The 26,978-nt window shown below is 36.4% G+C and overlaps 1 protein-coding gene across 9 annotated transcripts in view; it reads right to left on the reverse strand.

The window, feature by feature from the left end:
• The window catches only part of Reph (Regulator of eph expression), a 206,271-nt gene that overhangs the window by 53,844 nt on the left and 125,449 nt on the right, over positions 1-26,978 (reverse strand). For 7 of the 9 annotated variants that reach the window (XM_074121655.1, XM_074121656.1, XM_074121660.1 and 4 more), the window contains 2 exons: positions 9,116-9,327; positions 5,399-5,797 (listed from right to left, as the gene is read on the reverse strand). In XM_074121655.1, coding sequence (XP_073977756.1) covers positions 5,399-5,797; positions 9,116-9,327 — 611 coding nt within the window. Of the gene's footprint in view, positions 1-5,398; positions 5,798-9,115; positions 9,328-26,978 lie in introns of those variants that run through there. The other 2 variants (XR_012456343.1, XR_012456342.1) reach the window with 1 other exon arrangement.

Below are 26,978 nucleotides of genomic sequence, written 5' to 3' on the forward strand. Positions count from 1 at the left end.
GCTGGCGGGAAAAAGATTTTATTCAAACGAGGAGGTGATTGCAGAAACGAATGGCTATTTTTCAGACTTGGACAAATCCTATTATTCGGAAGGGATCAACAAACTAGAGCAGCGTTGGACGAAGTGTATAAGCCTAAAAGGAGACTATGTTGAAAAATAAAAAAGGTTTACCCCAAAAAATTAAGTAGTTTTTATTTTTGCACGGACTTTTCAAACGACCCTCGTATTTTTACAGGCTACTTTATTTTATAATATAGCGTACTTTTAAAATTTCAATTATATCCTTTTTTTATCGAGTTCAAAGAGCATTATAACATGAACGTCCTGTGAAAAACTAATTCCCTACATTTTTGACTCGATTGCAATACTTATTTTGATAAAATAAATAAAAAATAAACTGCTAAATCACGAATATTTCGCCAATATTAGAAAATTTCTCCTTCCCCCAATTTTCTCTAGACATCGTATAAATCTATGAGAAATTGGAAAATATGAAAAAAAAGGAAAACTCAATATAACTCAATTGAGTGAGAAGATGGAAATGTTATTAGGAAACACGCAGCCTTGCCACATTCCTATCGTCTCACAACTTCCTGTAAGTTCACATATGTTTAGCATCCTGCTGCTTATTACAAGTAATGATGTGGAAAAAAGGAAATAAAGGGCGGTACGTGGAAAACGGGGGGAGGAAAAAAGAGTGAGAAAGAGAGAAAAAAAAAATTACATTTTCAATGAAACCGGATCGAGAAATATCAAACAATTTTTTTCTATTAAAAAAAAAAGACTTTTCATCTTTAGGGGAAAATGTGAAAGTTCATTCAACCTTTTTCTTGTATTTTCCTCGAGAAAAATTTCAATTCCCTTTAATTTATACTTTTTATTTAAATTTAATAAAAAAATAAAACAAAAATTGCTATGGGTTTATCTGAGAAAGATCGACTTAAAAAAACTTTTCATTTTCTTTATTCAGTTAATTTATCATTTAATCTCACTTTTTCTCTCTGTGCTCTTCTCCTGCTTTTTGCGCCGGCTGAAAAACATCTTGAATTTTAAAAAATCCAAGTGAAAAATTTCACGATTTCTCTAAATGTTCTCCGTAAAGCTAAGGTGTATGTTACCATATACGAGGTCTATAAATTAAGTAATGAGACTGATTTTTTTTAAATTGTTTTTCTTCAAAAAGAATTACAGTTCTATATTGTCACCTTCAAAATAACTTCCTTCTGAAGTCACACAGCGCTGGAGACGTTTCTTCCACTCCTCATAACAGTACTCGAACTCTGATACTGGAATAGCCTTCAGCTGGTCGGCCTACAGCCGTTTGAATGTTTTCGACTGTCCCAAGTTTCCTTTAATTGATTTTTTTTAACTTCGGGAAGAGAAAAAAAAGTCACAAGGAGTCAAGTCAGGCGAATAAGGGAGCTGAGGAACCACAGGAATGTTTTTACTACCCAAAAACTCGTTTTTGCTGTGTGACAAGTAGCATTATCGTAATGCAACACCCACTTGTTCTTGATGTTTGGTCTCACACTAATGACCCCTTTTTCGATATCGACGGAATCGTCCACAAAGAGTTTCTACCTCAAGGTCAAACGGTCAATCAACACTTTTACCGAGAGGTACTTGAAAAACTTCGAAAAAAGGGGTCATTCGTGTGAGACCAAACATCAAGAACAAGTGGGTGTTACATCACGAGGGAACTCATTTTGGGACAGTCGAAAACTTTCAAACGGCTGTTGGCCGACCAGCTGAAGGCTATTCCAGTATCGGAGTTCGAGCACTGCTATGAGGAGTGGAAGAAACGTCTCCAGCGTTGTGTTGGCTTCAGAAGGATGTTATTTTGAAGGTAACAATATAGAATTTCGTAATTCTTTTTGAATAAAAAAAATCAGTCTCATTACTTAATTTACAGACCTCGTATGTGTATATGCTTTGGTATACATAGAACTGGTATTGTATGAATAAAAAGATCGGGAGAGAGAGAGGAGAAACAAACAAACAAAAAATTAAATGTTCAAGAACAATGGAGGGTGTGTTCGTTTGAATGACAATCAGTATATTTCTTTAAGTGCTGTATCCGTAATGAGAATAATTTAATAAATTAAGTGAGGTTACCATAACTCAATACGCTTTAGAATATTAGTTTGGTAAGTCATTCATCACTGACTGAAGACACCCTGGCAGTCATACTGACTGATTGATATCAATCAACCACCGTCAAGCACGGCTCACGTAAACATGTTCATCCTGAAGTGACAAAAAATCGAAACAAACTTACTGGAGTTGATTACATACGTGACTTTCTTGCAGTTAATTAAATTAAAAATTGCTTGGTACGCAAAATTTAGTCTAAATAGTCAAAATGCTCAAAAGATAGTTCACATCAAGATTGAATTAAGTTTGAAACTAAATACGTTTGGTATAACTTAAGTGAGGTAGAAACTCAGATAACAGTCTGGAAAATTACATAAATTTCTACGAAGCATTCCAGTAATATTGCATTTCCCATTTGGAAGTCTAGTTTTGGAGCTCCATTTCACAGGTGTTCCTCAGATCGAGGACAGAATGGAGGGTAAACTGGACAGAATAGTCATCAGATGACCTTCAAAGCTAATATGCATTGTGTGGTACTGGGTTCGATTCCCGGTCTATTGGCTTTGGATTTTATTTAATGGTTAATAAAAGAAATTTACAGTAAAGTATGTTAGGCGGTTATAGGCTAGACCCGCAATGCTAAGATGTATTGTTGGTTTAGTGGGTTCGATTCCCGGTCTTAGCCCTTGGATTTTATTTAATGGTTAATAAAAGAAATTTACAGTAAAGTATGTTAGGCGGTTATAGGCTAGACCCGCAATGCTAAGATGTATTGTTGGTTAGTGGGTTCGATTCTCCCCGGTCTAGGTCTTGGATTTTATTTAATGGTTAATAAAAGAAATTTACAGTAAAGTATGTTAGGCGGTTATAGGCTAGACCCGCAATGCTAAGATGTATTGTTGGTTAGTGGGTTCGATTCTCCCCGGTCTAGGTCTTGGATTTTATTTAATGGTTAATATGAGAAATTTGTAGTAAAGTATGTTAGGCGGTTATAGGCTAGACCCGCAATGCTAAGATGTATTGTTGGTTAGTGGGTTCGATTCTCCCCGGTCTAGGTCTTGGATTTTATTTAATGGTTAATATGAGAAATTTGTAGTAAAGTATGTTAGGCGGTTATAGGCTAGACCCGCAATGCTAAGATGTATTGTTGGTTAGTGGGTTCGATTCTCCCCGGTCTAGGTCTTGGATTTTATTTAATGGTTAATAAAAGAAATTTATAGTAAAGTATGTTAGGCGGTTATAGGCTAGACCCGCAATGCTAAGATGTATTGTTGGTTAGTGGGTTCGATTCCCGGTCTTTAGGCCTTGGATTTTATTTAATGGTTAATAGAAGAAATTTACAGTAAAGTATTTGCTAGTCACCTCCGTCCACGACACCTAATTGGTAGTTAGACATTAAGCCCCGCCTGAAAAAATAGGCGATTACTTCACTTTTAACAGTCATAAGATAAAACCAACTATCTTTTTAAACCCCTAAATGAAAAATTTGAAAATTCTTTTATTGGCCGTCCAAAGCTTGTTGTTGTTTTTTTTTTTTTTAAAAAAAATAGGCCTGACCGAAGATGTGAATTTCCCCTAATAAGTTTTCTTTCCATTTTCCGCGATATTCACAAAAATTTCTTTAACTAATTTCTTTCCAAGATCATACTATTTTTCATTTTATTTTTATTTTTTGAACATTTAAATGAATTGACCTCAATTTGAGGTATAAAATGTTGAAAAGATTTACTCGACAAACGTTCAAAACTGACTCTGACGAACAAGAAGAACACTACACACCGTCCTACTTGTCCCAATATGGGCGTACGGAATACAGCTTCTACGGAAGTGCCAAAAAATCGAACATCAACCGACTTCAAACCTTTCAATCTAAAATCCTGAGAACAATAGTTACAGCTCCCTTCTACGTCTCCAATCATACAATACATTCTGATCTAAATATTCTTCTCGTCTCTGAAATGGATCCAATCTCGAATACACAAAACTCCACTAAAATCTAGACAGTCATTACAACCCTCTGATCCAAAACATGTCCACTACAACATTTCCTTCAAATCCACACAACGCAGACTAAAGCGGCGGTGGCCATCTCAACACATAACGCCGACCTCCTAGGATGGTTGCCTTTGTAAGCTTGCCAATCTGGCAAACTAACGGCTGAATGGTTGTCGTTCACTCCACTCACGCCCTTGGCGCACATGCATGTGCGCGTGTATGTATGTATGAACACACATATAGATGCGTGCATGTGTATTTGCGCTATCCCTTATCTCTTATCACTTTTGCCTATTGTACTAGATACAGTTGCAAAATAAAAAAATTAATTAAAACAAAAAATGAACAGGTGGTGGTTAAGAAATAATCATTATTGTACATCGCCAATGATAATGAACTTCTTATGTCAAAAAAAAAAAAATTTAGAATAAAGCGTAACTAGAAATATCATCTAGGGGATGTGTGCGATATGCAGTGCAGCGGAGAGATTATCGATTGCACCACTGATGGGATAATTGGCACTTATCCTAGAATTTGAGCTATAGTTTGTACGGGAATGACAGAGATAGATGGAGGGAGGGAGCAAAAGATAGATTAATCTATCCACTATCCCTAACTCGAATTTAATCTTATTTAATTAAATCACTTTTGCCTTCATGTTGATTGACAATAACAAATTTTGCTTCCAACTCGGAATGTTATTGAAAAATGATTTACTTTCGGCCAATTGAACGACGTGGGTGCGAAAACTCAAGTCAAATTGAAATGAAGTAAAGGATGAACAGCTTCTTAGAACTCGGATTGGACGGTTTGCCCTTCCTAGACAAGTTCCTGGTGGATCATATAGACCAGAGGTCACCAAAGTGGTCTATATAGACCCCCAGGGGTCTATTTAACAAAAGTAGGGGTCGATCTGAGCCAAGGGGTCGAAGTAAAAACAATTTCGAACCCAATATGACGAATCTTGCAAAGAAACACCAGGCACACCCATCCCATTAATTAAGAAGCAATACTGTAGTTACCTTACTTATGTTTTTTACTTATTTATAATTACTTTTTTTTTTAATGATTTAAGGCGCGTCAACATCTCAGGTTATTGGCGCCCGGTTTGGCGCCCCCTGATATAGACGGTCACGTAAAAAAGTAAAGGCGACATTACTCTTTAACACTAAAGAATAAAACAGCAACTTTAGTCACATACTCGCAAATAAATAAATAAATAATTATGTCATTATAACATGTTTACAGAAAATACAATTGTTTTGCGACCAATCCGCGATTAAATTGACTATAAACTAATAAGACCTACCTGTTGCATTTTTTCGAAATCTAAACATGGCCGAGGCGGTGCAGCGTTACGATGCCTTTTGCGCGGTGAAGCCTCGTGTGGTACTAGATGTGCGGCAGAATGTGGCCTGTGGGTGCCCCGCGGCGGCGACGTTCTGAACTGTACAGGTGTTGGTCCACTGTTATCACCAGATCCGGAACGATCTCCAGTATGGCCAGTAGTGTGGCGCGCTATATCCACTACTATCTCATCGTCGGACGAAGGTGCTGAACTGCCGTCTCCTACGCCACCGCCTCCGCCGGCAATTCCAATACCCTCAGCAATACCGCATTCAGTTCTTGGTCTTTGTCCGGCTAAATGTCTACGGGTACTTATGACACTATTTCCAAGACTACCAGTTGTTGAACCTTCAGCTGTTACCTAAACAAAACAAAGAATTGCTTAGTTATAAAACGTAAATATGATTACTGGCTTTCAATGAATTAAGCCCAATATTTTCACTATCCTGAAAGGCAATTTGGATTAGCCATTTCTTTAGGGATTTTAACAGCCCTATAGACTGATAACTCATCTTAAAAACGCACACTACACTTTGAGGCCGGTGAGAGCTAGTTGACATATGACTATGGTAATAGAGGATACCCACTAGAATACACTCACTTTATAGTTAACCACTATAAGATACTGGGATAGAGTAGAGCTACACTCCTTAGTAGACGAATCATAATAGTTCTTTTCTTTAAATGCATCCCCCAAACCGCAGAAGAGAACTTACAAAGTTTTCAATTTTTTGTTTGTTTTAAAGAGCGATTATAAAATTCATAATAACTTAATTTTTAACAGATATCTGCCTTTAACAACTGATACAATCAGATCTTCAGTTTTACAAGGTGGTTAATAATCAATAATTCCCTTTATATTTAATAAAACACCAGCGATCAAATAGAATCCCAGACAGGATTCAATGAATCCCTGCTCCCATTTAGATTCAATCCCATTTCGTTTGATCTTTTACAATATATTCTATTGATCGATTGCATAAAAGGTACAGATATAGTTCGACTTCCTTTTTTTTCTTTCGATCTGAACTTGTATATTCCTTTTACATCCTTTTTTTAAAATTTTAAAATGATCAGGTTCTTCAGTGTTTATTTATGTATTTGGACGTGATTATCATGCCTCAGTAGTTCAACCATTTGCCAAATCCAGCATCGTAACGAGCTCTTCATGTTGGATTAAGTTTCTGAATCAATTTCATTGGCCAATTCTCCTTGTAGTGAATGCCTTTATATCTGATTTGTAATTTTAGTAATTTTGTGAAGAAAGATGTACTTTTTTCGCTAGTCTAATTTTTTTAAGAACTTAACAGATAAAAATGATCTTCCACAGCCATCTATTAGATTATTTATTACCTGCTGAAGTGAAAAATTTACAGAAATGGGTTTGTTCAGCGACACTGTAAGATGCAAATTATGTAGACAGACACTAGATGCAATTGACAAAGGCTAGGCTTCATAGAAATTTAGGCTTAAGTTGCACTTACAAAACACCGTTTTTACAACAATAATGTTTCAGATAAATAAAGGAAACAATTGTTCTTAGGGTTGTCATCCACAGCTACTTGTGAGTTGTGTTGTTCTTTGGCCAATAATTTGCTCCCATTATTTTATTTCCGAAATTTTCTATTTCCTAGACATCCTCTCACTCCTAACAATGAAAGTGGTGTAATCGTGCAGATATTTCTATTTCACGTCATCACCGCTTTCATGGACTCTGAATGAGAAAAAGTTGGCTTTAGTATAATGACCATTAACAGACCCAGGTAACGGATTATTGGGCGTTGCAATCTTTATCAGATCCATTGTGCTCCATCTTACATCATTTGTACTTTGCAGCAGCCCCAAATGATGAAACAATTCAATTAACCAGATACTCTTAAGACAAGTTTGAAATTTGAGGGAGTATAGTGCGAGCAGGCTGTTAGGGTATGAACTACATCCTAGAGCCAACTGATTCATTCTCTAAATAGTCTGAATGGCTCCCCGAATACGGATTAGAGTAATACGTCCATAATAATAACCTGGTAACTACTTGTTCAGATTGTTCTTTGGTCTCAGGAGTGTAGTGATGTATCCATGTTTCATCCACAGTGACGAAACGACGCTTTAAGTCCTGCGGATTCTTCTGGAACAGCTGCAAACCATCCTTGCAACACTTCACACGATTTCGTTTTTGGTCAAGCGTGAACAATCGCGGCACCCATCTTGTGGATAGCTTTGTCATGTCCAAATGTTGATGCAAAATATTATGTACCCGAGATGCCCACAGCACTAGCAATCTCACGCACCATCACTCTTCTGTCATCCATCACCATATCATGGATTTTATCAATGATTTCTGGAGTAGTAACCTCAACAGGGCGTCCAGAACGTTCAGCGTCACTTGTGCCCATATGGCCACTCCGAAAATTTTGAAACCACTTATAAACTGTTCTAATCGAAGGTGCAGAGTCACCATAATGTTTATCAAGCTTCTCTTTAGTCTCCTGAGGCGTTTTGCCTTTCATAAAGTAGTGTTTAATCAACACACGAAATTCTTTTTCGTCCATTTTTTGAAAATCACTCGACTTCCTCGATTCAAACGAATGCCAAACACAAAGAAATAGACCGATCTGGCTGAAACTTGGTGTGTGTTCTTCCAAGAGATGCTACTAACTAAACATAACCTCGATACACGCCAGTGGTGCTATCTCTCTGACTTTGCACGGACTTTTCAAACGACTCTCGTACTTAGGGCATAGTGAGCTCCCACTTCGTGCCCCTTATATGTTCTAAGAACGGTTCCCTCTAGATAAAAAGAGAATGGAGTCGGTAGTCTGGTATAAATGGCGACCCATGCACTTCTTCCCTCAAAACGATCCCCAAATATTTATAAAAAATGGCACAAAAGTCAGAGGTTGGTAGTGTTGTTAAGGGGATACACATACACTTTTCTAACCCTGGTGGTCGCCTAATCTCAAATTCATCAAACTACCACTCCCTGGTGCTAGACACCTTGCCCAGGAAGAACATAATCTGGAAACCATATAGGTTCCCTGTCAAACTTCCAGAAAAAGCAGCGGAGTCGGCCTGTGGGGGATAACTACTCTATAAAGCCTTAACTTCCCCAAAGTAGGTAATATTCTCATCAGATCATCTTTTAATGGCAGTCACTGACGTCAAGCCAAATGGATTCACTTACTTTCTACTTCCCAGTTTCTTGTTAACTCCCATTTCATAAAATTTTACCAGGATTATCTTCGGTGTACGTTAAATTTGGGGAACCTGAACTAGAGTACGTTTTACACATACAGTAGTAAAAAGGAAATGCATTAAAATTACTTCGATTAAATGTTTAAAAGAGGAAGTTGAGAATTTGAAATGGAGCTGGCTTTAATTTTCTAAAATATTCTCTTTGAATGAAATGAATTTGTCAAAAGAAATTTTCAGCAAGCTCTAAAAGCTCCTTAATGTGCTCAGACTAGAGGCGTGCTTGCTATTAATGAACTTGGAAATAAGCTTTCGCTTTATCAGAAGCAAAACATGTTTTGAATTAATTATTTAGAAAAATAAGTTACCAGGGCAGAATGGGCTTTTTAAGGATGAGTTAAATAATTATAAATTCATCCTTAAAACAATCCAAAAGGAGATTACGTTTTTTAATGGATCATAACGCATATATTATAAATTATATATTAACCTGAGACCATTTCCGTTTCTCCTGGCCCGTACTAAGTTTCGTCTGTTTACAATTTATTACTTCCAATTCTTCTTCCGAACTATGTTGATCGTAACCTTGGTCACAATCGCTAGGTAATGCTGAATCCAGAAAATATGGCGATGCTGGAGTAAGCAGACTGCTACGGCTACGGGAAAGTGCTGTTACTACGCTGCCGACTTCACTTTCCATACCTGGAACAACGTTAAAGATAAAAATGAAATTATTATTGTCGCTTAAATTCTGCATAAGATCTAAGAAATAAGTAGGTTTAGTGGGTTAGCTTACAAACGAGTTTTACTTTTTTTATTGGGCTTTGAATTTGTCTTTGGATTTCATTTCATAAATGATGAGGTTAGGTTATATTTAGCCACTTCCTTCAACCACTGTCACCATTTTAGTAAACCACTTTAGCCTTGCGGTTAAAGGCGCGCCGCTTGCAGGGCTATGATTTATTAAGATGCTGGGTTCGACTCTCTAGGTCTAGTGGATGCGATTTTATGTAATTTGCTAAATGAGAAGTCTGAGTTAATAATTTCCTTAGTAATAGTCAATAAGAATTTAAACCATGTGTGCGAAATGCTAAAGTCGAGAACTACCCGCGCCATGAATCAGTATTTTAACGAGGCTAAGGATTGGACATACACGTGTGACACATGGGTACCTTATCATTGCCGAAAGAAGGCCGAGGTGCCCGCGATGCCGAGAAAGGCTGACAGTGTCGCACGTGTTGGAAGGGTGTCAGGCACTGCGGATCCAAAGAGAAAGAGCAGGCCTGGCACATGACCAGCGCGCAATTCTCGGATGTGTGGAGACACTCTTGTAGGCCCAGGCTCTACCCTACCTTGTTGAGCTGGAAGCTATGGGACAGAACAGTCATCAGATGACCTGCAAAGCTAAAATGCATTGTGGTACTGGGTTCGATTTCCGGTCTCTAGGCCTTGGATTTTATTTAATGGTTAATAAAAGAAATTTACAGTAAAGTATGTCTGCTAGTCGCCTCTGTCCACGACACCTAATTTGGTGGTTGGACGTTAAGCCCGCCTGAAAAAATAGGCATTTACTTTACTTTTACTAGTCAAAGTATAAGCCTTGAAGATGACCAACTCTCTAGATCGAAAGATTGGCAAAAATCACAAAAATATTGACTGAAATTGGCAATATTCTTTTTTTCTTTTTAAAAAATTTTAGCTTCTCTGCGTTGGCCGATGAAACCTGATCGATGGTTGGATGTAAAGCCTACATTCGATCAGCAGGCATTACTCCGCCTTTTCTTTTTAACTACACCTGTTAACTATTTAATATCTATGTGCTTAAATCTGTAGCAGAGCTAGCAATGAAATATGAATGTTTTTAAAAGTTATAGCCGATTAGAATGAATGGAAGAAAATGATTAGAGAAGGATTACGTGATTTTAATTTCGGTTAAGCTGTAAGAATGGCAGGAGCACAGAGTACTGATCCATCCATTAGTTGTAATTTTGTATGTAAGTAGTTGTATATAGTAGAGAGATGAATGTGTGAAGCGAATGTATTTATAAGTAAGAATGGAGAGTGAGTGATATTCTAGTGATAAGTACCTAGACGATGCTGGCTGTATGGCGGAAGCCAATGCCAAAATAAAAGGCAAAAAAATACTATCTCCGCTTCCAAGTTGCATCTAAGTAAAACATCAAATTTGAACTTTGCTATTACTGTTTTTATGTTAAAGTGGACACACGAACCCACTGTTTCGTCCTTAGGGGACCCTGAAGACGAATTTTTCCATTGAAAATACAAAATCAATTTTTTTTGCTTGGTTTTTCACGATGAGGATAAAATAAATACAATGAAAATCTAAAAATCCGCTATTCAGCAATTAAATAAATTATCTTCAGTGTCATTCTTCATGTCGTCCATTTGTTTTTCTTTATTCTGATTTCTTTTATACTTGCTTTCCATCCAGCTTTGTGTTATCCTCAATTTCCTGTGAGTGAAGGAAAGAAATATGTATCTCCACCATTTCACTAATTAGAAAAGTCGGATTTTCCTAGAAGAAATGTTCTTCTTCTTTATTTCCCTCTCTCTCACACAATATTTCTAGCTTTTCTTTGTCTCCTTAGACGGAACTGTGGAGAATGAAAGTGAAACACGCCAACGTTGATAATATTCAAAATGTACTTGGTGAATGATTTAAAAGAGTAACCCTAAACAAAAAGAAAAGGAAAAATCATATAGAACTAGGGAAAACTAACCTTTTCTTCCGAACAAAGGTACTTTTTCATTAAACAAAAATTTCTTGAAGGAGCATGATTTCAATTACTTCAATTATTATAATCCTGGCCAAAATTCAACGAATTTTTCATTTTATTTTCTCTAATCCCTGGTAAAAGGATGCGTTCTAATTGGGCGGATTTTTGATTTAGAGTATTTGCTATTGAAAACCATACTCAAGACTTCAGTAACAAGCAATGATTGACTTTGTGAAACTCCTAAACGGAAAATCCATATGACTTATGGATTTAGAGCTGTGGAATCCAGCATATCTACGAAAATACGGACAGGCATTTCAATCAAAACTACTCCAACGACCTCAACATCCCAAGACAAAAATATCACAAGTTCAATACTGTTTTCTCTATCCCACTTACACTAATTCTATCGTTTAGCCTCTCCCTACTGTTTTTGACAATCCACCTCTGCCAACTGAATCACCAGAGGCCCCAAGACTTCCTCAGGGTCTGAAGAACAATATGGACACCCTACGAAGAGTGCGAGCGCTGGGATAGTTTCTCTTCTCCAGTTCATCACGCACAATTTACATTATTATTTATTGCATTTACCACAAAAACACTGAAATTTTTTTTTTTTTTTTTTTAATTCACATTAATCCATCTGTCGATCCATCAGTTAGTTGGTACTCAACATTACTTAAAATTAAACAAAACTGATTGATCTAATGAGAAATTTTGGTTCAAGTGCTATCTTAGAACCTGACAACAATCTTTTCGAAATGACTTTTACTAAGTCGAAATTTCAGTCTGTCTATTTTTCTTGAAAAAAGTTTCAAAGATTTTCTTTAAAATTGTGACACTCATTTACAATATTTCTTTCTATAACTTTTGTTCAAGAACGGATTAGCTTAGTGGTTAGTGCGGAGATCCCGGGTTCGAATCCAGCTGCTGGTCTTTAGATTTCCTCTTCTTAGGAGCTTCTTACAGCTCACTCACCTGTGATGGAAGTGTTCACTGTAACTACAGAACACTGTCCAGAGGCCGGCATTGCACTGAAAAAAGCTCCGGACGCCAATAAATCTCAGATGTTGACGCTCCTTAAAGATCATGCACCATTTTCTTTTTTCAATAATGAATTTTAAGACCACTTCTCTCGTGTAGTATCCAGAGTATTAATATGGGATTTAGAATAACCAGGTAATGTAATGTGATGTAAGGTGCCTTTGATCTCCGCAGAAACAAAACGAATGCGAACCAAAAGGCTTCTCTCTCTCTCTCTCTCTCTCTCTCTAGGGTGTAAACTTTGATACCGTCACTTTGAAGATAGTTCTTTGTTTACATTTACATTCAGCTGTTACTTTCAATATTTGTAACATATTCCTATTTGGTCTTTCTTATACTTTTTAGTTATGTAATACAGTAAAAGCTCTTTATTCGCGGGGTATATGTTCCATAAATATGCCGCGAATACAGAAACCGTGAATACGGAATGGTAATTTATAAGGGATTATAGGGGATACGTTCCTAGGTGACAAAATAAAAAAAAACAAAAACAAATATATAAAAATCAATTTAATTGAAGTTTTTGAACATTTTGATTAATTATCTTAAGGCTTAGGCAATGGTTTGAAGAATTTTGTAATTTTCTCTTGCTTGGCAGTTTTTAAAAGCTTTTGTCTGCAGTCATAGTTTGAACTTGCCACTACAACTACCATCAGGTTCTTTAAAATGAGCGTAAAGATACTTTGCCTTCTCCCGGACCATTGGACCACTCAGGGGCACCCTTTTTTGATTGCGGTGTTCGATCCATAATGACAACGCCACTTCCATTTTTTCTATTGCTGGATCACGAACAATTGCTTTCATTCTGTGCGTTTACATTCTCAAAAACACCGATCGCGGCGAAGGCGGCTTATGTCAAAGTCCTCGGCGATATCATTTAACAACATACTTTAGGCAAAGTTGTAATACTAAGATCTATTTTACTTTTTTTATTAGTCCATTTGACGGCATTTACAAAGGATATTGGGTTGGAATCCTTTTATTTTCATAATGTACTTCCGCGAATATAGGAATTGGGTCGCATTTTTTTAATCCGCGAATGGTGAAAACGCGAATGAAGGAAGCGCGAATAAGGAGCTTTTACTGTACTGATATTTTTTCTGATATTAGGCGCCACAGTAGCCGAGTGGTTAGAGGCGAGACCTGCAAAGCTAATATGCATTGTGGTACTGGGATTCCCAGGTCTTAGGCCCTTGGATTTTATTTAATGGTTAATAAAAGAAATTTACAGCGAAGTATGTTTGCTAGTCGCCTCCGTCCACGACACCTAATTGGTAGTTGGACGTTAAGCCCCGCCTGAAAAAAATAGGCGATTACTTTACTGACATTTTTGCTGAACTCGGTTATTTGCGCTTAATTTGTTTCTAGCTGCAATAAAAATAATACATTTCTAGCTGTACCTTATTATGTTCAAGAAATGGTTTGATTATCTTAGGTTGTTAGGCTTAGTTAACATTTCGTTAAACTAAGAGAAATTACTGTTAATAACATTAAATTAAAGATTTTTCAGACGTTTTAATTAAATTTGAACTTATTTGTTACCAGTGAGCGTAAAATTTAAGTTGAATTTAACTCTTTGCGGCTAGGTGGGGTTAAAAACTGCCCCACCTTTTGCTTAGCTTTTGCTGCATGCTGGGATTTTAACCCACCTCGAAAAGTAGAAGTTATTCATACATATAGCTTAATATGTTATTTAAAGTTTTTCATTTAGTTGGCAGTGCTATGCACCAATGGTAATTGCGAAAATAAGTGAAATAATTTTTATATATATTATAAACTTGACCGATAGTAAAAAATGGTGGCACCGCATACTGTTCTATTATTTGGATGCAGCTGTTGTTAATTCATATATTGTTTATAAACAATTGGGTCAAAACATGGAACTTAAACATTTCAAGGAACAGTACGCTGAAGGACAGTGCTGTACTGACTTCAAAGTTCCGCTTTGTTTTGGTAAAAAGTTGTGTTTGAATGAACATCATACGAGGGTCGTTTGAAAAGTCCGTGCAGAGTGAGAGAGATAGCACCACTGGCGCGTATCGAGGTTAAGTTTAGTTAGTAGCATCTCTTGGAAGAACACACACCAAGTTTCAGCCAGATCGGTCTATTTCTTTGTGTTTGGCATTCGTTTGAATCGAGGAAGTCGAGTGATTTTCAAAAAATGGACGAAAAAGAATTTCGTGTGTTGATTAAACACTACTTTATGAAAGGCAAAACGCCTCAGGAGACTAAAGAGAACATTATGGTGACTCTGCACCTTCGATTAGAACAGTTTATAAGTGGTTTCAAAATTTTCGGAGTGGCCATATGGGCACAAGTGACGCTGAACGTTCTGGACGCCCTGTTGAGGTTACTACTCCAGAAATCATTGATAAAATCCATGATATGGTGATGGATGACAGAAGAGTGAAGGTGCGTGAGATTGCTAGTGCTGTGGGCATCTCGAATGAACGGGTACATAATATTTTGCATCAACATTTGGACATGACAAAGCTATCCGCAAGATGGGTGCCGCGATTGCTCACGTTTGACCAAAAACGAAATCGTGTGAAGTGTTGCAAGGACGGTTTGCAGCTGTTCCAGAAGAATCCGCAGGACTTTAAGCGTCGTTTCGTCATTGTGGATGAAACATGGATACATCACTACACTCCTGAGACCAAAGAACAATCTAAACAATGGGTTACCAAGGGGGAATCTGCGCCAAAAAAGGCGAAGACCGTTCCTTCGGCCGGAAAGATTATGGCGACTGTCTTTTGGGATTCGCAAGGAATAATCGTCATCGACTATCTGGAAAAGGGTAAAACTATTACACGTGCATATTATTCATCGTTATTGGACCGTTTGAAAACCGAGCTGCAAGAAAAACGCCCACGATTGGCCCACAAAAAAGTCCTTTTCCATCACGACAACGCACCAGCTCACACCTCAGCAGTTATGGTCGCAAAATTAATGGAAATAGGGTTCCAACTCGTTTCACATCCCCCCTATTCTCCAGACTTGGCTCCCTCGGACTACTATTTGTTCTCCAATATGAAGAAATGGCTGGCGGGAAAAAGATTTTATTCAAACGAGGAGGTGATTGCAGAAACGAATGGCTATTTTTCAGACTTGGACAAATCCTATTATTCGGAAGGGATCAACAAACTAGAGCAGCGTTGTACGAAGTGTATAAGCCTAAAAGGAGACTATGTTGAAAAATAAAAAAGGTTTACCCCAAAAAATTAAGTAGTTTTTATTTTTGCACGGACTTTTCAAACGACCCTCGTACAATACCAGCGCCCCACACTAAAAAAGGACTATTGAAATGGTATTAATTTTTTGTTTTCTTTTTTCCATATTTAGAGAGTGATGATTATTTGAGAGGGACGATTACATATGGAAAATAATGGAAATGAATGTTTATCTCCATTTTCTTTATAATAAAAGAAATTCTGTGCAACTAGGGCTTTTATTTTCTTTAAAATCGTGCGCCTCAAAGAGTTAAAAAATAAAACAAAATTTTACAGTTACTCCTGTTAATCAATCATCTGGACTGTCGGCAATCTTTAATAACAATATTAAGCTCTTTTAATAACGTATTTAAATTAATTAAAAATAAGCCAACGGCTATGAAAAGGGCAAACTTGTCATTAGCGTTCTCACTCAATACGAAATTCCCTAAAAGGACGGTGTAAAAAGATTTGTTGAATAAATCTAATGAATTTTCGCAAAACAAAACGGAACAGAGCGTGATGTTAAATCACTAACAAATAAAATACATAAATCGTTTATAATCCTCATAAAATATTTCTATTAATTACGAAATTAAATCAAAATCTTGACAAATTAAACAATGGTTATAATTAAATAAGAAGCTAATTATACATTTTCTCCTTTAGGGACTAAAATCTAAATAGGATTAAAATAAAATGGGACGGGGGGGGGTTGATGAGAAATGTATTCAGAAATAATCGTATTTCGCCCCACCTCGTCCGGACATCCGGAGTCATCATGGATTTAATCAACGTTTTGGGAAAATTTTAATTTAGGATGGGCAAAAAAAGGGAAACGACCAAAGGGTGTAAAAAGGGATGGTGGTTGGGTTTACTCACCCAATCGGATCTATAGATTTATTTAATCTGATTGAACGAATTAAAATGATTTAATACCATTCAAATATTGTTCAGGGATTCCCTATTATTAAATAATGAAAAAAATGTATGGTTATACTGTTAAATTCAAATAACCAAAAATAAATACAGATTAGGGATTGTTTACAGGGGAGGGGGGAAAGGACGAAAGAATATTGAAAAACAATCGAGAAATGACTGATAATCAATTGATTTAGTAGATTTGAAAAGTAGATAAGCCTACAAGTAGATTGTAGATTCTATGAAGTGGTTATAAACCGAGATCCACTACAAAAATAAAAGATCTATTGTGACTCAATAATGTGATTGTGCATCAAATGTGGCCATCTGTAAAGGTTAAAATGTTTAGGTGTATGTATATACGAGTGTGTGGTGAGATGATGATCTACAGTTTGCCTGTGGGTACGCTAACCCCACAAATCAAGTATCTCTGCTAGTCCTCTGTGTATTGTTATACCTTTTAAAGTGCATTGAAAATTTTGTTCATGTTACCTACCCAGCCACGTAGGATCGCCAATATCCTTGATGAAATGACCTAGTTTTTAATTAGATTATTAAAATGAAGATATCCTAACATTTTTTTTTCTTTTCACTTCTGCGATAAAATGGTGTCTGCATGAAGTAATCGTGAGGTAAATTCAAATCTGTTTAAAAAATCGAACAAATTACTTTTCTCAAAAAAGTAATTCTAACGCATTTCATCAAACCTTTTTTACTAGTAGAAATAAAAAGGGCCGACATTTTTATTGTTTAATTTCCCTAAATGTTAATTTGAATCATTTTTTCCATAAAAAAAATGTATGTTTTTGTGATGGGTCCTCGGAGGAGACTACAGCTCTAAACATTCTCCACTTATTACAACTTAAAGACCTAATACTTAAAATAATATGAAAAGGGCTACTGAAAGTGTAGGTAACATTTTGGTTTAATGAAGTTCAAAACTACGTTTAAAACTAATTCAATTATATTTTAGGATATAACGGTGGACTTCCTCCAATACTGGCGAGCGAACAGGAAAGAGATGGGCCCTTCTTGACCAGTTTTCGGTCTAACTGCCGTTGACGTCAGAGAGACCTAACCCTCTTTGTTTCTATCCCAGCCACTTAAAATTGTTTTGCCCCACAGCATAGAGGGCTTTCTACAATCCAGGCACTTGCTTTGATCAGCTAGCTGTAAGCTGGTAACTAAAATAGGCCTGACAAAAACCAAACTGCCCTGCGGTTAACGCTAAAACCAGTTATTTGGTTGTTATTGCTTGATAATATTAAATTTCCTGTTATAATAAGCGCCTTCATAGGTTGGCCAATTTTCCTTGATAATGCTTTTGGAAATAGATTTGAAGAAAATTCGTTTTTCAAGTTATTCTAAATTTTCTGAATAAATTTCTAAATAAACGTGAAGTTTTCCAAAAAAAAAGAAAAAAGGAAAAGCTCCAGTATTTTTCATGCAACATGTCCTACTCCTCTTCTTTACACAATCTACACTGCCGACTTACCTTCTAACCTTACTTAATACCTCTATTTACACCTTCGCTGACGACACTGCCATTCTCTCCACACACTCTGACCCTATCCTCGCAGTACGCTCACGCTACAGTCCGAACTTCACTCAATAGAACCTTGGTTAGAAAACTGGCGTATAAAAATTAGCCTAACTAAGTCTAAATAAATAGTCTTCACACTCAAACGACAAACTCCACCACCTGTCTTCTTACAACATACACCACCAGCCGACCATGTGCGGTACCTTGGAATGTACCTAGACAAGAGACTTACCTGGAACCCCCATACGAGACTTAAGCGTACCGAACTAAACAAACGATACAAACTTCTAGCCAGGCTACTCGCCAAACGCTCAAAACTCTCATTACAGAACAAACGACGACTCTATACAGCTCTTCTCACACCAATATATGGACTTACGGACTCGAACTTTACGGAACAACTAAAAAAATCCAACATCAATAGGTTGCAAACACTCCAATCCAAAATACTCTGCCACATAGTAGACGCTCCATTCTATGTTAGCAACCACACACAATACATACAGATCTCCAAATTCCACTCATCTCCGAGAACTTGCCAAAATTCGGTGTAAAAATTTTCATCTAAAACTCTCATTTCATTCCAACCCTTTAGCTGCAAACTTATCTTCAACTACGCTACCCTCCAATCCTCGAAGACGGCTGAGGCGCCGTTGGCCCCTTGACCAACTGGGTGGACTAATGGCGGCCATCACTGGATGACCGTCATTCACGTCTACCACGTTATTTATTTATACACTTATCCCATTTACCTATTGTACCCTGTAGGTACAGGTGGAAATTTCATTAAAAGGATAAAAAAAAACATGTCCTACAAAACTATAAACCACTATTATTTAAAAGAATCTTTTTTGGTAAAATTAATATTAAGGATGTTCCAGAATAAACGTTTTTAATAATAAAAGAAAACGTTTGTTAAGAGTTTTTTAACAGTTCGTCTTTTGCTTAAATTCAATGTATTATGCAGCACCACACATGCATACATCTATTAATAGAAAATAATACTTCTAAGCAAATAGATAAGACTAACTATTAGACGCCGTTCCTACAAAACGGAAGTAACCAATTTATAGTTACTAACCGAAGAATGAATACGTTAGAGAGAGTAAAACACGACAATTACGTAAATAAAACATTCATACTAGAAATTACAAATATAATTATAGTTTTTTTTTTTTTTTTTTTACTTACTGCATGTAACATGAACTATTAATTTTGCTATTTGATCTTTTCTGGGTCAGTAGCGGAATAATCAATAAAGTAATACAAGCCGAAACTCCAGGGTTCAAAACAGATCGGAAAAAGAACACTTCTAAAGCAATTTTCAATCTATAGTTGAAACTAGAAATAGGTAACCAATAGTTTTGATAATACCAACTCTTCACAATGCTGAATTTGGCTCCCGACGGTTAAACTCAAAACGAAGTACCAAGTTAAGCCTCACAATTCTTACAAGATTAAAGAAAAAAAAAGTGAAAATGAAATAAGTATTTAGGATCGAGATTAAAAGAGATTTAATTAAACAATGCAGATTGCTAGGAGGTCAGTGGAGTGATTATAAATAGACGTAGATGTAGAATAAAAAGAAGTAGACTGATAATAATAGGCCTGGAAAGAGTAAGATTTGGGAGGGAGAAGCGAGGAAGCCTTGGTTCCCCCCCCTGCATAGAAGTTCTCCTTCAAAGAGGGGAGCCGGGGAGACCCAGAGAGGGAAGGAATGTTCGGCACAGCCTGCGTACACAAACTATCACGTGGGCGAGCGAGCCTCCCCAGCGTAGTACGCACGCATACGGACGGCCGCCATGCACTCTGTACGGAGCGCCGTACTGGAGCGTGAGTATAAGTTACTCCCACCACTTCTTCGAGGCCACTTGACCATCGCTGCTTGCACTGTACTCTTTTCCCCTGGAGCTGTTTGTGGAATTCTAACACCAGCCTAGTCTTTTACTCATGGATATTTCACTTACTTTGAATGCACATCTCACCGTAGGCATGCTAAGTCTCCACTTTTGGGTGGCCCATAATTTAAAAATTAAAATTAAATTTGATCAATTTTTTTTAAGATCAAAGCAAAACCCCTTCTTCAAATTGGCAAAGAGAATCCTGGGCGCAGAAACTACAAGAGGATTATAGCAGCCATTTCGAAGAACTTATATAATTTACTGAATTACACCTACTTCATAAAATAATTACAAAAAAAAAACAAGTTAAGTTTAGAAGAAATAAAAAAGAAGAAAACAATAATTGTGCCCAAGAGGATTCAGTATGAAGCTGCATGAATGCGGGACAATCTAATGTATTTATATGAAAGAGGTCCACTCTCCTCTTTGCGTAGACTGCTGCTGAGGAGGAGGATTTCAAACATATAATCTCCTTAACAAAAACTTACAGTTTAAAAAGTTAAGTATAAGGGTTGATTAAACGCCAAAAGGTACACAAATCAGCAAGTACCCAACATTTCATTCAAGCTTAGTTGATATATAATTTAAGTAATTTTGCTGCATTAACTTTTCCTTCACATTTTTTAGAATTTATTAGATGTCACAGACCCTTATGCTGGCCAGTCCGTTCATAATATTATTTGGTTATAATTATGATAAAATGTATATTATATCTTCGTTTTTAAATAGGTACTTTATTTTAACTCTATTCCAAATTATTCTTCTGATTTATCTTTAATATGCCCTTTATTCTGAAGTTGTCACATCTTATACATGCATGTTAAAGTAGAAAAAGACAAAGTTAGAGTCGGCTGCTGTTTAAATTTGAATCACGGAGGATTTAAAACAATATTTCAGACTTGAATTCGTCTTACCGAAATATTCGTGAGCACAAATAACACACAGTTAATAACAAGTAGATTATTCAACAACAATTATTCATTTCTCAATTGTAATTTAATTTTACTTACAGTAAAATACTGGAATAATTAGCTGTCCTAAAAGTATGCAATACTTATTTATTTTATATTACATAACATATATATAACATTGTGAGAAGAACAGCTACATTGAGAGTGTGATTGAAGAAAACTATATTATTTGCGATAAAGCCAGATAATTATTACCTATTATTATAAACGTTTGACTACTACATAAAATAACAATTACTTTAATCGAAGAATAAACTTAAACAGACGATTTTTATTAAAAATAAAATAATCGAAATCATTGATGTATGTTGGTGTAAGCATTTTTTTTAAAAAGTTTTTAAATTTTGTAGCTTCGTAATTTTTTTTATTTTTTATAACGTTTTCTTTTTAACCTGTAATTAATAGTTTGATTATTATAGATTAATAGATATTACAGTCAATCTACAGTGCTACTTGAACAAATTTTTTGTAGATGAAAATGGCCAGCATAAGGGTCTGTGACATCTAATAAATTCTAAAAAATGTGAAGGAAAAGTTAATGCAGCAAAATTACTTAAATTATATATCAACTAAGCTTGAATGAAATGTTGGGTACTTGCTGATTTGTGTACCTTTTGGCGTTTAATCAACCCTTATACTTAACTTTTTAAACTGTAAGTTTTTGTTAAGGAGATTTTTGTACCTTTTGGATAGATTTTCATTTTTGTCTATTTTGCTAAGTTACATATCTGCTTTACTGTTTTTTTTAAATTTGGAATAAGCAATTTTATCATTATAACCTGATAAGGTGTTAAGTAGGAACCGTAACTACCACTGGAGAGATCTTTTTAAAGAATGATTATAGTTGCGGTCCCCAAACCATCCTCAATAACAACTTTTTTGAGAAAGCCTTTTTATATAAAATAGGAAGGTATTTGTACGTAAAAAGCAAATTTAAACTGCGATTTCAGACCTTCCTTTTAAGAGGAGTAAGAAAAATAAACGGGCGATTACAGTACTTCTCCCTAAAAGGCAAAGTGGCAAAGATTTTGAATCGAACGACAATTCATTAATGTAAATAGGTTCACCCATTGATAATTTTAACGATTGCAGTACTTCCTCTTAGTAGGTGTAAGAGCATGATGGCACTTCACAGCCATGTAGAGGAGCTTTAATCACTTCTTCGAGCTAAATTTTATCAAAATCGGATAAAGCGTTATAGAAATATTGGTAATAACAGTTTTAGAAACGGCCATACTTGGGTGGGGCAAACTCCCCTCCATATGAGGCGTAGCGACGAGACTTTTAAAGTGCAAATCTGTACAAAATTTCGATTCGAATGACACTTCATTCATGAAAATCAGTTCACTTGTCGATAATTTGAAACGATTGCTATACTTCCCCTTAACTAGTGTAAGAGCAGATCGCCGCTTTAATGTTACGTTGGGGAGCCCTAACTCTATCATCCTACCAAATTTTATCAAAATCGGGCTAAGATTTACAGAGTAATTAGTAATAATAATTTTGAAGGGGGCCTTACATAAAGGGGGCTAACTCCTCTCCCATTCGGTGTACAGCGTCGAGACCCCCAAAAGGCACATCTACATAAAATTCCGAATCGAATGTCACCTCATTCATGAAAATCGGTTCTCGCGTTTAGGCGCTATGTAGTTTACAAAAAAGGTAACAACAACAACAAGAAGAAGAAGAAGAAGAAGAAGAAGAAGAAGAACAACAATTTCTGAAAATGCCGTTTTTGCTCATTTTCGGCAACTTTTTTCTCGAAATCTATTAGGTCTGGGGGGTTGCAAAAAAATTACAGTTATAAAGGAGGGTTTGCCCTATATTTTAAAGAAAATTTGGGAATTTTATCTTTTATAGAAAAAGAGAAAAAAATTGTCAAAGTTGGGTGTTTTTTAACGTTACGCTTTTTCGTGCACTTTTTGACGATCAATCCTTATACAACTGTCCTACCGGACAGTTTTAATAATGATATGTCCACGTTATGTGGTAGAAAGGAAACGAATCTTTGACGACATATACGAGGGTCGTTTGAAAAGTCCGTGCAAAGTCAGAGAGATAGCACCACTGGCGCGTATCGAGGTTATGTTTAGTTAGTAGCATCTCTTGGAAGAACACACACCAAGTTTCAGCCAAATCGGTCTATTTCTTTGTGTTTGGCATTCGTTTGAATCGAGGAAGTCGAGTGATTTTCAAAAAATGGACGAAAAAGAATTTCGTGTGTTGATTAAACACTACTTTATGAAAGGCAAAACGCCTCAGGAGACTAAAGAGAAGCTTGATAAACATTATGGTGACTCTGCACCTTCGATTAGAACAGTTTATAAGTGGTTTCAAAATTTTCGGAGTGGCCATATGGGCACAAGTGACGCTGAACGTTCTGGACGCCCTGTTGAGGTTACTAATCCAGAAATCATTGATAAAATCCATGATATGGTGATGGATGACAGAAGAGTAAAGGTGCGTGAGATTGCTAGTGCTGTGGGCATCTCGAATGAACGGGTACATAATATTTTGCATCAACATTTGGACATGACAAAGCTATCCGCAAGATGGGTGCCGCGATTGCTCACGTCTTGACCAAAAACGAAATCGTGTGAAGTGTTGCAAGGACGGTTTGCAGCTGTTCCAGAAGAATCCGCAGGACTTTAAGCGTCGTTTCGTCACTGTGGATGAAACATGGATACATCACTACACTCCTGAGACCAAAGAACAATCTAAACAATGGGTTACCAAGGGGGAATCTGCGCCAAAAAAGGCGAAGACCGTTCCTTCGGCCGGAAAGATTATGGCGACTGTCTTTTGGGATTCGTAAGGAATAATCCTCATCGACTATCTGGAAAAGGGTAAAACTATTACAGGTGCATATTATTCATAGTTATTGGACCGTTTGAAAACCGAGCTGCAAGAAAAACGCCCACGATTGGCCCACAAAAAAGTCCTTTTCCATCACGACAACGCACCAGCTCACACCTCAGCAGTTGTGGTCGCAAAATTAATGGAAATAGAGTTCCAACTCGTTTCACATCCCCCCTATTCTCCAGACTTGGCTCCCTCGGACTACTATTTGTTCCCCAATATGAAGAAATGGCTGGCGGGAAAAAGATTTTATTCAAACGAGGAGGTGATTGCAGAAACGAATGGCTATTTTTCAGACTTCGACAAATCCTATTATCCGGAAGGGATCAACAAACTAGAGCAGCGTTGGACGAAGTTTATAAGCCTAAAAGGAGACTTTGTTGAAAAATAAAAAAGGTTTACCCCAAAAAATTAAGTAGTTTTTATTTTTGCATGGACTTTTCAAACGACCCTCGTACAGGTATTTAGATGCACCATTTCGCTACGAAGATATTATATTCTCCACCAACATCTATGTGCTTAAGTCTGTAGCAGAGCTAGCAATGAAATATGAATGTATTTAAAAATTATAGCCGATTAGAATGAATAGAAGAAAATGATTAGAGAAGGATTACGGTGATTTTAATTTCGGTTAAGCTATAAGGGTGGCAGGAATATAGAGTACTGATCCATCCATTAGTTGTAAGTTTGTAGGTAAATAATTGTACATAGTAGAGGGATGAATGTGTGAAGCGAATGTATTTATAAGTAAGAATGGAGAATGAGTGATATTCTAGCGATAAGCACCTAGACGATGCTGGCTGCATGGCGGAAGCCAATGCAAAAGAAAAAAGGCAAAAAAAAAAAAATGAATGAGTAAGCAAATGGAGAAGTGCAGTCTAAAGCTCTAAAATTGTGGATGTTTAGAATCTAAAGAAATTAGAATATGTTGGGATTTTTGCCAGAAAGCACCTTAATTATAGAAAAAATAAAGAAGTTCAATTCTGTATCTTGTGTAAAACACCACACCATCCTTATTTTCTATTTTAAAGTTCCTTCTCCGGCTTGAAAGATCCAAATCCGGGAAATCCCCGTAGAACTCATGTTCTTTTCACTCATTTTTCATTAAACTAACTGCCAATATTAAAATTCTATATCGTTTTTAAACATTTTACGAGGGAAAAATGAATTATAAAGTGGGATTCCATTGGAATTAAAATTGTAATAACGCTTAGTTAACGGTGTATTCCCACTGCCATCACGATTAATCCCAGAAAGTTGTCAGGTATAGTAAAATTAGCTACAATAAGTGGGGATTTCAATATACGCCTCAAACTCTCATTTCGTAATCTAATACCATTGGCTTTCTGTCATTTAACTTAAGTAATATTGTTTTGTGATTTTAAAATTTTGTTAATTGAGTTTTCTTTTTCTGTTTCAGATGAGGACTTCACTGAATGTAAGTAATTTATTTATACTAATTAAATATTATTCAGAAGGAGTTACTGCTCCTTTATTACCTTTCAGATATCCAAGGATACAAAATTAAGAGGAGTAGAGGAGGGTAGAAGAACATATTTATAATTAACATCTTTTTCAATACAAAATAATTAATAGTGGTTCATACTTGCACGGTCATAATCACTTTTCTTTTTTTTTAATTTAATCGAAAGTGACACCATCGATTTGCATTTGACTTGGGGTTCTAACAGCTAAAAAGTTACTGACCGGATTCAGAATTTCATCTATCATAAGATTTAGATTAATAATTTTGTTGTAGATTTCTACTTTATAATTTCTACTTTATTTCTTTAACATCTTGAGTAACTAACATTCAAGACGGATCTAACTAGACGGAAACATAAAGTGAAGTTGTAATCTTTATACCGAACTGATTAATCTCTGTTGATGGATGAGAGTCCAAAACCAATCAGGGTTACAATAACCATGCGTGTTACCAAAATCAACGATGGTATCCAGGACTGAGGACTTAAAACCACATGTTCCAACCTGATTAATGACTTCTCCAGCCTCTAAATTACAAAGGAAGCATTGAAAGGAAGCATGTTGAACTACAGACGGCCTAAAATTAAGCGTAAATAACTCACATCAGAGCTTACTTTACCCTGCGGATGGAAAATTGTAATTTAAATCAATTGAACTATTAGCTAATAGTTTATTTATTTTCATAACTGCAGTAAATTTCTCAGTAATAATAAGTGTGAAGCTGATACAACATGTCACGAGTGTAAACATGTGTAACATGAGGAGAGAATTCACCCATTGGTGAAACTCCCCAAAAAATAGCATTTCACTTTTATGCACTCGCATTTACTTCATAGAATAGATCGCGTGGCCACCTGCGCTTCAGCCGTCTTGGGGAGTATTTCCAGGCAATGCAGTAAGTTGGGATACTATTGGCTTAGGATGTGAGGTGATTGATGTGTGGAATTTAATGTAACGGGATCTTATAGCTTCTGAAACATAAGGAACAAGGAAATCTCGGTGCAAGGTAGAGTTAGAGACATAGTAAGGAGCATTTCCGATTCGACGAAGTGTTTTTGACATGGAGGATTGGATTTTATAGATATTGGAAGCTTTACCTGAGCCCCAAAGTTCCATTCAGTAACTCCAGGCAGGTTTCAGAACCATTGTGTAGATAAGTAGTTTATTGTGTAGTGAGAGTTTAGATCGTTTGTCAAGAAGTCTAGAGAGAAGTTTGAATCGTCTGTTTAGTTCTTTCCGTTTGAGTCTAGTATGTGGAGTCCCAGGTTAGGCGTTTGTCCATGAAGAGTCCTAGGTACTTACCACAATCTGTTATGGGAAGAGAAGTGAGGTTTAGATAAACGGGTGGAAGGGTAGTTCGCCTTTGGGAGAATGTAATTACAATTGTTTTCATTAATTTTAATTCTCCATTTCTTTTGCCAAGGCTCAAGAGAGTCTATATGGGATTGAAGGGAGCGATAGGCAAGAACTCCGGGTCTTTATGAGGAGAAAGGATGACCGTATCATCGGCATAAGTAAAAAGGAAGATATGAGGATTGGTAGGAATATCAGCAGTGTATATGGTGTAGAATTCAGGCCCAAGGACACTTACCTGGGGAACACCAGCAGCTAATAGTGAAGCTGAATTGCAACTATTTTGTGAAGTTACATGGGTATTGACAACAGATATTTCATCTTGGTAA

The sequence above is a fragment of the Rhodnius prolixus genome, unplaced genomic scaffold (assembly GCF_049639745.1).
Source record: "Rhodnius prolixus isolate KJV_2025 unplaced genomic scaffold, Rpr scaffold_8, whole genome shotgun sequence".
NCBI lineage: Eukaryota > Metazoa > Arthropoda > Insecta > Hemiptera > Reduviidae > Rhodnius > Rhodnius prolixus.